At 42.8% G+C, this 11970-nt stretch overlaps 1 protein-coding gene across 1 annotated transcript in view; it reads right to left on the reverse strand.

Moving 5' to 3' along the window:
- The window catches only part of GADL1 (glutamate decarboxylase like 1), a gene marked incomplete at both ends in the record, with an annotated part of 148128 nt that extends 144493 nt beyond the window's left edge, over window positions 1-3635 (reverse strand). The window contains one exon of the mRNA XM_080675538.1: window positions 3599-3635. Within this exon, the coding sequence (XP_080531664.1) occupies window positions 3599-3635 (37 nt within the window). The remainder of the gene's footprint in view (window positions 1-3598) is intronic.
- Between the last annotated feature and the right edge of the window lie 8335 nt (window positions 3636-11970).

The raw sequence follows: 11970 nt of genomic DNA on the forward strand, positions 1-11970 counted from the left end.
CAATTTTCAGAATATAGTAAGTTTATTTAAGGGAGCCCACTACCTGCCAGACAGTATAGTATTATGCTGTATATTATTCCTAATCTTTACAATCATTCTAAATGGTGGATATTTTTGTCCCTACTTCACAGATGAAAACACTGAGACTCCCAGAGAATAAATTCTTATCCAGAGATACACAGGAGGCATAGGCAGAGCGCTGTGCATTTTTCTCCTTCCTCGATTCCCATAGTTGCCCGCAGAGAAGCAGAGAACAGCATGACCCACCACGGATCTGCCTGCTCCACCTTCTAAAATGGTCTCACTGTAGTGACCTAAAAGAATGTGAGCACTGGTAAACCTGCTCTGAAGAAAAAGGCTGTTAGAGAGCGAGTGCCATGGGACACACCGCCCTTTTCCTCAGAAAGGCCAAGCTGCCTTTTACTCCTAACAACCACAGGGTTCCGACCCCTGGGGACAAGCCTAGGCTCCTAGCCTGACACTAGAGATGGTGTGAGCCCCAGGCCTGTCATCAGTAGGAACCTTTAAATACTCACAGTCTTTCCTCCCAGCTTTCCCAGACAAAGGAAGAGGAAAGAATGCTGCTGTCACTTTAATGAGCTTAGAGCCATATTCTAGGGTCCTTCCAGCATTCTTCCTATGATCCCTGCATTTGCAGGCAAAGGATGCTGCTCAAGTCACCTGTAGACATGCAGCATTATGGCCCAGCAGGAGGTACTAGGGGCCAGGATTTAGGTGTTAGGAGTGTGGGGTCTGGAGGTGGAGGGCTGGGGTTGAATGTTCAGAGCTAATAAACTAAGAGCCTCAGTTTTATTTAAAAAAAAAAAAAAAAAAAAGACAATACTGGTTCCCCTCCCACTGACTTGTTAGTGATTAGTGAAGGGGAAGGATCAAATAAGATAGACTTGTAGCTCAGCATAGCAGATAGTAAGTATTGAATAGATGTTCTTAACACTTCTGTCCTAAGTGAGAAGTGATCTATGGGCAATGAATTTGCCTGCAGTGGGTTTCATTTAAATGATGATAAAAAAAAAAAGGAAATGAAAACAGAAAGGGTTACAGAGAGAAAGAAAACCAAAATAAGGACGGGGCAAAAAAAATTATGCATAAAATTTGTTCCTGAATGTTATCATATTATACTATACCAGATTTATAACAGTACACAAAAGTCAGCTTTTCACAGCAAAAAAAAAAAAAAAAAAAAAAAAAAAAAATTCTATTCTCCTCCATTAAAACTTGAAATTTGTTTCCATTTTAATAGTTTCAACAAGCATCAAAACGATGGATAAAATTAAAACAATGACTTTGCCCACCACATTATGGGGAAGGTTTATTTCAAACCACAAAGGAAAATATTATTAAAGTCCAAAGAATTACTTATTTTAGTGGAATTAAAATCTGAATCTGGTGTAATTAACTGCCTAAACTTCTCTTGGATATACTATAGCAAGATCATAAACTCATAAGCCGGGCGGTATCAAAGCATGAGGCGTAGAATAAGCATTCTCTATCTGAAATAGGATTCCTTATGACTTTCTGCCATAACGTCGAGTCTGTAACAGATATCCTGCAATGCAGTTCAACACAGGCATATTATTTAACATACTGATCAAATGTCACCTTGCACGATCGTGTCATCTATACTTGGAAGTTTACTAAGTCTGACAGACACATATCCTGTACTATGTTAAGATGGTATAGCAAACATTTGGCACAATTAGGTGTTATTAGACATGTTATTGCCTTATCGCCTGCTCAAGAATAACAGCAGCCTAAGCTTTCCAGTATTTTCTGGAGTTCAGATTTAAGGTTAAATTTCACACCTCACTATTCATAAACGCCAACTATTGAAATCCTCAGAAACTACAGACATGCCTGGTTACAAGAACACATATGGAACAGACTGTGGAATCTCAGGAGGAAGGTGGGGGTGGGTGGATGGGAGGGAAGAGATCAACCAAAGAACTTATATGCTTATGTGCATAACCATGGACACAGACAATGGGGTGGTGGAGGCTTGAGGGGAGAGGGCAGGGGCAGAGGGGCTTGCTAGAAGGGGCCAATGGGGAAAAAAGGGAGACATATGTAATACTTTCAACAATAAAGATTTTTTAAAATAAATAATTAAAAAAGTCCAATTATAGCCCCCCACCCAAAGGAAGAATAGATACTTTTTTTTAAAGTATATCAGAGTTCTAAGGTGTGTGGCTTTAAAACATAAATTAAGATTAAAAACAGTTCAGGGATAAGGTAGTCAGATACAATTTTCCTGCCCAACTGTGCCTCAAATAAAGAAGCCTGACATATTATTGGGACATTTTTAAATCAACAATATGATTTACACTTCTCAATTAGTTCTCAAATAGCCAGATGTCTTATATTACAGTGTGTGTTGACTTTAGGAACACAAAAGTAATCGTTTTACAATAGGCTCCAGTAGTTTAAAGTGCCAGTATTTTTATGCCATATAATGAAAACAATAACAATGCAAATTTTTAAAAAAAATTTAAAGAGAATACAGAGCAATTATGTGGGAACATGCCTTGGGACTCTAAAAGGAAGACATGAAACGTTTCTTGCAGCACTATGGTCCTTGCTTTGCCAACTCCTGTGCTGACTCCCAGCCCTGAAAATGACGGATCCCCAGGGGAGCCAAGCCAGTGTGCCTGACGCAGCTGTGGAGCCCCAGCCCCCAGAGAGTTTCAACTGAGTGCAGCTTCATTATCCAAAAGGGTTACTGATGCAAAGGGGAGTTATTCCTAGAGGAGCACTCCTCCTCAAGGTCAACAACTAGCTAGCTAGTAAAATGCTCAGAGAGCAATAAGAAGAAGAACCCTTCAAAGCAGCGGTTCTTAACCAGGAGGTACACGGAGGCGGTGAAGGGGTCTAGCTTGGAATCTTCAGCAAACATCCCAACATGTATTACAGGTGAATTCCGATGGGAAAGAGGCTCAGAGCATTTCATCACACGTTGAAAGCAATCTGAGACCCGTGCGCCCATTATTGTACAGTAGGTCTAATGACTCCGAGTTATAAAGTCATTCTGGGGAATTCTGCTGCCACAGTGCCTTCTTTGAACAAGTCAAGTCCCAGTCTCCCACCCTCAAGCTTCAATCAGAAGTACATTAGGGCATCACCCACTCTGTAAGACCAAGGCAACCTCTTTTAATGCCTGTATGTAGAGTAGTGGGTGGTGGCGGGAGGGCAGGGTGACGCTGTGCATGTCCCAAGGTAGAAGCAAAATCACCTTTCTTTCAGGGAAGATATTTCTCTTATGTCTAAGGGTACCCACAGCAGCACACCAAGCCCTGAAAACCTGTGCGTTTCAACAAACTGTATAATGTGCATTGTTTCAAGCGGTTCTCTGCTCTTTATATACGTTAACTTGTTTAATTCTAAAGGTAACCCTGGAAGATGCAGAAAGGGTGCAAAAATCCAGCAAGAGGAAGACTCCCTATCCAGCCCAGCCACCTTACAGGGAAATGACCCTTCTCCTAGTTCCCTGTGCCAATCAGCAGCGGGGAGATTAAAACCTGCATGGGGGGTGGGGGGAGCTGTTAAAGACTAAAAACAGCAGCCTCGCCAGGAGAGTCCTTACCTTCCACCGGGCACTCGGGGTCCTGGTCGCTGCTCATCGCTGCTCCCCAACACCTTGCTGCCCCCTGCGCAGCTCCCGCAGTCTCGGTGGCTGTGGTTGCTGAGGTAGCGCCCCCCTTGGGGACCAGCAGGTGCACCTGGGCAAGGGGAGGGGCCTGGATGCACGCAGGGCGCTTCTTTCACTCTGCCATCCCAGCGTCAGTGCCAGCCTCCTGGAGACGGCTGCTCTCTGTTGATACTTAGTGTGAGACTGGCTGCATGCCACTCACTTGAGTCAGGGCCAGGGGCCCGCTGGCCTGGGGGAGGCATGGGGAATGTGTGTATTTGCCTGGGTGGGAATAGGCAGGAAGTACCCCAGCAGCCCTTCTAGGCCACAGGCTGGGCGAGGCAGGTAAGGGAAACTTGGTCCCTGATCTCCCCAAAGTCCAGCCTTTTGGAGTAACCACTTCGCCGGGTCTGATCTGGCCTGAGAAGCCCTAAGATAAATATGATGCCTGCTCAGGGGACCTCTGTTAGGGCATCTGAGGTAAACAGAATCTGCTACCCATTCATTCAGTACTGCCTTGACATTTAAGAGTTCTACAAATGAATTCCTTTTTCCCCGATCGGATTTCAGACTTTTGCCTCTGCATAATTCCCCCTTTGGAGAAGGGAAAGGGATAGGTGGTTATGAGCAAAAGGAGGTGGTGAATTAGAAAGGTGAAATATTTGTTTGGATTTTAGACTAAAATTTTCTCAACACTGTGTTTCTTCCAGCAAGCCCAGGGAAGTTGGGTGTTAGCCATGTTCCTATTGTAAATTTAAATTTAATCAGTGAGTGCTGCTTTTTTGTCATTCCTCCAACAAGCTTTATGTTTAAAGTGAAATTCCCTTAGGAGCTTTTAACTGAGCTGTTGATATGATAGGAGCAATCAGTTAATGCCACTTTGAAGCAAGTTTATGACAACTACATTAGGGAACTGCATATGTAATCCAGATCCTTCAACAGGCTGAAAATAAAGATGCTGGTTTACTTTTGCACAGAGCCCAGTGTCAGTCCTTTGCAGGTGAATTGTTTCCTCTGGCCAGCTCAGGTAAAGGCTCTATCAGTGAAGTTAGTCAGACCTTTTCTCTCAAATTGGAGCTGATTATTCCTAATATGACTACAACTAGAGTTATTAAAAATATTAATGTTAAGAACCCACAGACAAGTTTTATGAAGTTTCTGAGTCCCCTCCCCATCTATTCAACATCAGGAAGGTGTGGTATTATGAGCTTCTAAAACCAGGTGAAACCGTTAATACTGATAGCTACTGACAACAAATAATCAATTTGAACCATGCTTTGATCTTAAAACCACCAGAATGGGCCAGAAGACACAGCAAAGTAATTTTGCTTCATGATGATGCACCATCACACACTTCAAAACAAGTTAAAGACACATTAAAAGATCTTGCCTGGGAAGTATTCACCAGACCTTGCTCCTTCAGATTTACCACTTATTCGGATCGATGGCACATGCACTTTCTGAGCAGCACTTCAACACGTATGAAGAAGTGGAAAATTGGGTCTTTGAATGGTCTGCCTCAAAACAAGAAAAGTTCTATTGGGACAGTATCCACAAATTACCTGAAAGATGGGGGAAATGTGTAGCTAGTGATGGATATTGCTTTGAATAAAGCACTTTTGATGTTTCTCTTGAAATTATTGTGTTTTATTTGATTATAAAATCCGCATTTTTAACCATATCCGATTGAATACGGTGGGTGGTTTAATACTTCCCAGGCAATATCTTTTAACGTGTCTTTAACTGGTTTTGAAGTGTGTGATGGTGCATCATCATGAAGCAAAATTACTTTGCTGTGTCTTCTGGCCCATTCTGATGGTTTCACGATCAAAAGATGGTTCAAATTGATTATTTGTCAGTAGCGATCAGTATTAACGGTTTCACCGTTAGAAGCTCATAATACCACACCTTCCTGATGTTGATGGTTGACCTGGGTCAACCCACGATTTTGGGATTCTCAAAATAAATCCACTTTTCATCGCCAGTCACAATTTGATGCAAAAAAGACTTTCTTTCGTGCCGTTGAAGCAACATTTTACTGATGATTTTTAGGTTTTCCATTTGTCTTTTGTTCAGTTGATGTGGCACCCATTTTCCTTCTTTTAAAATCTTTCCCATTGCTTGTCAATGATCAAAAATTGTTGCTGAGCAATGTTTAATCTTTCTGCAAGTTGTTTTTGAGTTTGACACGCATCTTCATCCAATAATGCTTGTAATTGTCGGCCTTCAAACTTTTTCGGTTGACCTGGACATTCTTTGTCTTTCACATCGAAATCATCACTTTTAAAGCATTTAAACCAGCGTTCACAAGTATCTTGAGATGGAGCATGTTCACCATAAGCTTCCAAAAGTATACGATAACTTTCAGCAGCACTTTTCTTCAAAATAAAGCAATGAATTAAAACTTCCCACAAATGCTCTTTTTTTTTTTGGCACGAAATTCGACATTTTTAAGCGTAAAAATATCTATGATTTTAACACCTTCAGAAAATTTGACATATGAAGTTTTGAAGCTTGTTGTCAATACAACAAAATAGCATACATATCAAATTGCATATATATCAACATATGTGTAACTCCATCTATTGAAAAAATCCGCATTATTAACCAGTACACCTAGTAAAGGACTGAGATCTACCTAGTGATGAAAGCAGAAATAAGAAATTCAGGAGTTAACCTTTGGTAACTCTCTTAAAAATACTGGTATTTTTAGCATTATAGTAAGTGACTCCTTTCCACCCCAGGTCAGAACAGTGACCAGGGTCGGCTCTGGTAGGTTATATATCTCCCTGTCTGAAACCAACCAGGGCCATCTGGGACCACAGTACATCACAGAAATGACAACTTATAGACCTGCACACCCTGCTCCCTCCCCTGCCCGCCCCTTCCAGGGAATGTGCCATTCAAAATTTCTTAGATTGAAAACCAGAAACTGCTCTCTGAGCTCACCTGTTACTGGGTTATTTCAACTTCCATATTTATTTCTACACATAGACATTGTGTTACATTCTTTCTTGCTTTTATTCTTCAATTACTGGTACTCCCCCTGTAAGTTACTCGGATTTAAAGTAAAATTATGCCCTCCCAATACTTTAATGTGGTGAGGGAAACAGGGTTAGAGCCAGCTAACCTTTCTTAGGTATTTTATGTTCCATGAAATACATGGGGCATTGAGAAGCCACAGCTGAGGGGATGGCTAATTCTATTCAAAGGGTTAAAAAATGTTTCCAACCAGAAATAACAATTTTCACTAATGATAGTTGCTATCTTTTTTTTTTTTAGAGGATGGAAGGGAGAGGGAGAGACAAAGAGAAAGAAACATCAATTTGTTGCCTCCCACACATGCCCTGAACAGGGTTGAGGATAGAGCCTGCAACTGAGGTACGCGCCCTTGACTGGAATCGAACCCAGGACCCTTCATTCCACAGGCCAATGCTCTACCCACTGAGCCAAACCAGACAGGGCTAGTTGCTATCATTTTTAACATGTACTATCAGCTAGTTACTCTGCCAATTGCTTTTCATATATTCCCTCTATAATCCTTACAGGAATGAAAATTATTATTGTCCCCTTTTCATAGATGAGCAAACAGAGGCTCGGCTTAAGTAACCTGCCCACAAACACAGAAGTGAGGAGTTTCAGACCTATGCTTGGAATGCCATCTCTGTCATCACAAAGCTCGTGCTCAATTTTTATACTGAATTGCATCAAAGCCTTTCAGAAAAATGGTCCTTAGAGAGTACAGATATTTGAAAACTGAATCCAAGTTTATCATATTGATGGGGTTGAGGAAATGAGGTAGAATACCAGTTTTCCAGGCAGAGGGACCAACATGGGTAAAGAGTTAGCATCTGCCCAGCATCAATAATTGGGTCTGTGTATCTTGGAAGGGGAAAAGTGGGAGCTGAAGGAGTCCAGGGATAAGGGTAGAGAAGAGAGCATGCCCCAGGTCATGAAAGACCTACAGACCATGTTTAGAAGCTTAGACTTTCTCCTAAAGGCAATGAAGAACCAGTGAAGAGTTTTAATCTGGGGACAGATGGGGAGAGGCAGTAGCATATGGGAGACAGCCAGAAGCAGGGATGGCCATAGGGTGAAACCAGAGCCAAGGAGACCCGTCACAGTAATCAAGATGAGAGATGCAAGTGCTGCCACCAGGGCAGGGATGGTAGAAACTGGGGGGAGGGACAGATAGGAGATAAAACAGGAAGTGTGTAAAAGCTAGCTGTGGGCAGGGGCCCCTGTCTGCCTTTTCCATTGCTGAACAATGTTAGGCACAAACCAGGCACTGGATAAAGAGTTGTTAAATGAACACACTGACAGTACTCATGTTGTCACTAGATTCAGAAATGGCAGGAGAATGTCTAATGAGGTATCCCTTCTCTTAGTGTTTTCCAGATCTTTCTAATCATTAGACTCACCTAGGGCACTTACTAAAAATATAGATTCCTAGCATCTTCTCTCCAATTCCTAGGTCTTAGGTGGGGACCTGAAATCTATATTTTTAACAAGCACTAATGATTAGTGGTGAGAAACTAGTGATTAATTTGGGAAATCCTGCTAAACTGATTAAAATACTATTAGCGAAGAAGAACAGAGTATTTTGTGTCAGTGAGGTACCATGATGTGACCTGAGATTTTGTAATCCTTCTTCATGCTGTTTGGAGATACACCTAGGCACTCATACTTGTATACTAGAGGACTCACATTTATGCTTAGTTATGTCATTTTAAGAAATGAATGTCTATATTGTAAGCAGTGTGCCTTCCACCTGCTATTAGGAGCTCTGGATAACATGCTAAGTTGTCTGGAAATCCCACCACTGGCTCATGCTTTGGGTCTGATCAGAAAGGAAGTGTCACTAGGTCTGGACTGTTACTTCTTGGAGTGTGATTTCCAGTCTGGGAAATGCTCATAACTAGTTAAGAAAAAGTTAAAGACAGAAAATGAGGGAGTCATTTAGAGACTGTACTAGAAACCACCTCAGCACCACTGACCTCGTGGACCTGGTGACTGTTGTGGGGAGCTGTTCCGTGCATTGTAGGATGCTAGCAGCATCCCTGGCAGCGACCCACTAGATGCCAGTAGCATCCTCCTCCCAGTTTTCACACCCAAAAATGCCTCCAGACACTGACAAATGTCCCCATGAGACAAAATGTTCCCGGTTGAGAACCACTGCTTTATACCAACTTGACAGACGAATTTTATGTCTGTAGTATCTAATAATATGAAAATACAACTGGGCTTGCATTGTGCATGTCTTTTCATTTATTTTTTCTAGTAATTTCTCATTATCATATTTTATAACTAATTTATGACAGATTTTTAAAAAATGGTTCTTCCCTACAGATAGCTTAAAACACATTGACAGAAAGTCACTATTAAAATACTTAATGGTCCTTAGAAGAAAGGGCACAACCTTGGGCTATCCTAAATCTCTGCCATTATAGCCAGACATTACAAGGAGACTATTAAGAAATTAACTAGCCTTTTTTTTTTTTTTTTTTTTTTTGCTTCTGTTGCTCACCATGGAAAAGTTGAGAGCACCCCCTCCATTGCTACACACACATACACACACACACACACACACACACACACACACACCAGAACTAGGTTCTCCATCCTCCAGTGAGAGTAAGCAGTTCCCTTGTGTTTTGCAGGAGAATTTGCTGGGGAGGGGGTGGGCCAACAGAGAGACAAACCCTAAAATTCTACGGCAGAAAGGCCTAGGTCAGGGGACACAAACTGCGCAACCACTGGCTAAATTCGGCCTACAAACAGGTTTTATTTGGCTCCCATGTTGATTTTTATAAAACAATTGCCAAACTATTTCTCATAAAAATCTCATTCCCAGCATCTGTTGAAAAAGCAAAACCTTCCGGCCATAGTGGGCCTGGCTTCCCTCACGGTGTCCATCAGCTGAAACTGAAAAGCAGCCACTGTACGTAGCCCTCGTTTTCCGTCTCGGGACACAGCCCACTTTCTGGTACATGTAGGCATGTGGTTGGCAATGCCCGGTCTAGGCCTACAAAGCACCTAATCTGGATACTCAGAGAAACAAAGAGGACAGAGAATCTGACCTCTGAGGGTTAGAGGAGATGGGGCCAGGGACTCCCCAAGCCTGGGGAAGGGCAGGTCAGAGTTTCAAATAACTAGGTCCTGGCCTGGGTATTGGGCCATGGAGATAGGCAGGCTTCAGAAGGGCCTGAAATGTAGGCACCTATATAGGTCAGTGCAGATGGCCCATGCCTGATCTCCCTGACTGTTCCGCTGGAAGCTGACCTCCAGTGACTCTGGTTTGCCAGAGCAGCAATGACCCCCACAAGCTGTGTGCAGGACCCTCTCCCATCACCAATTACTTGGTCTTATAAGACTTAAGAATGCCCTGCTAGAGAATGCCTAACCAACCTGGCAAGTGAGTGCTGGAGCCAAACCTAATGGACCGTGGGAAAATAAGTAACTGTGACACTGATTACGCTCTGACTGCCAGGGAGCAATTGCCATCTGTTAGAGAAACACTTAGTGAGCAGCTACCGTGTGCAGGCTCTGAGGCTACAAAAACAGATAGGGCAAATCAGCGGTGTTTGCTCTACGCTGCTCCAGCTGAGGGATGGAGACAGATGTGTGAGAAGAGAACTAGGGCACTTTGGGCAAGTGCTATTTCAGAGCGGTGTATCAACTCCTGATGCAGCCGAAGTATAAGTAACTTGGTCTCTGCTTGGAGAAAGTGGGGCTTCCCAGAGGAGATGGCATTCCCCTGGGCTTCGAAAGTGAGGCCCAATTTACCAAATGAAGTAATGAAAAAAAAATGAGCAGTTCTGGGTGGCAAGAACAGAGGGGGGAGTGAACAGAGTGGTGGAGATATGAGAAGAAAGATGGGATGAAGTGATGTCTTCAAGTCAAGGTGTCCAGACTTGAGCTTGTAGGTTGAAAAGCGACTCAACAGAGGTATGATATTACCAACTCTGTTTCTTTGGAAGTCAAATCTGGTGACGCATTAAAGTTAGACTAGGCAGGACTTAGAGACAGTCCAGTTCTGAGACAATTTGTAAACCTGACCTACGCAAGGCATTTTCTAGAAAGTTCAACACTTGCATTAAATGTGGAGGTAAAATAGCAGGAGTTGAGGATGACTCAACTTTCTGACTTGGAAGATCAAGTAGATGATAAAACCATCAACAGAAATAAAAATAAAATAAAGAGCTAAAAGCGTGTTTGGGGAGGATATATAAATAATGAGTTGTGATAAGTCTGAAATAACTGTGGGTCCTTCAAGTAGATGTATCAAAAGATGCTTAAAAATGAGGTACAAGAGTATCAAAGTGAATGAGGAGGAGACAAAGGGGGAAGATTTCATAAACAATTGCTAAGCCACATGAAAGGCTGACGCTGCCAGAAGATGGGGAGAAGGGAAGCTGGCATAGAACCTTGCTCTCCGAATTTAAGGAGCAAACAGAGGAGAGAATCCAACAGTAAGAGAAAGAAAAGACAATTGGAGAAGTGTAAAGGTAAAGACTGGAGTAACGGAAGCTGAGAGGGAAGGGGAGAGTGGAGAAGTGGTCAGCCCTGCTGTGCTCTGCAGGGTACACAGCAGAAAATCTCCCAGAGGTTCTGACTTGGTGGGTCCTGGGGAAGGCAAGTCAGCTAGCTGGGGCCTAACAAGCATCCCCTAACAAGGGGAGCTCTCCTCTACTCCCCGTGGCCACACCTGTACACACTAGGTTTCTCATGAGACAGTCCCTCAAGTCAACTTCCCTGCCATCACTCCTTTGAAAATGGCTGTGTTCTTTCCCTTGCTCCCAGCCCTGCCCACACATGGGAGGGTCAAGATGGACAGGAGGCCTGAGGCCCTCACGGATTATGCAGGGAGAAGAAAAGGGCTGCCAATTTGAGCTAACTGTGAAGATTTTTAAAATTGCATTTGCTTTTAAAAACCCTTGACTCTCAAACTATTTTCACCAAAATTCGTCATTTATCTGTCTCAATTGCTGCTGATGTCTTTTTGAGGGCTGGGAGGAGCACTCTGAAAAGAGATACATGTGTATATGTCAGAACTAACTTTAAGAGACATGAAGCAATCTTTTAAAAATACATTTTTTATTGATTTCAGAGAGGAAGAGGGAGAGAGAGAGAGAAACATCAATGATGGGAGAGAATCATTGATTAGCTGCCTCCTGCACACCCCACACTGGGGATTGAGCCTGCAACCTGGGTATGTGCCCTGACCGGGAATCGAACTGTGACCTCCCTGTCCACAGATCAATGCTCAACCACTGAGCCACACTAGCTGGGCAATGGAGCAATTTTTTGGTGTATTTATAGCACAG

This window comes from Plecotus auritus, assembly GCF_963455305.1.
Source record: "Plecotus auritus genome assembly, chromosome: 6".
NCBI lineage: Eukaryota > Metazoa > Chordata > Mammalia > Chiroptera > Vespertilionidae > Plecotus > Plecotus auritus.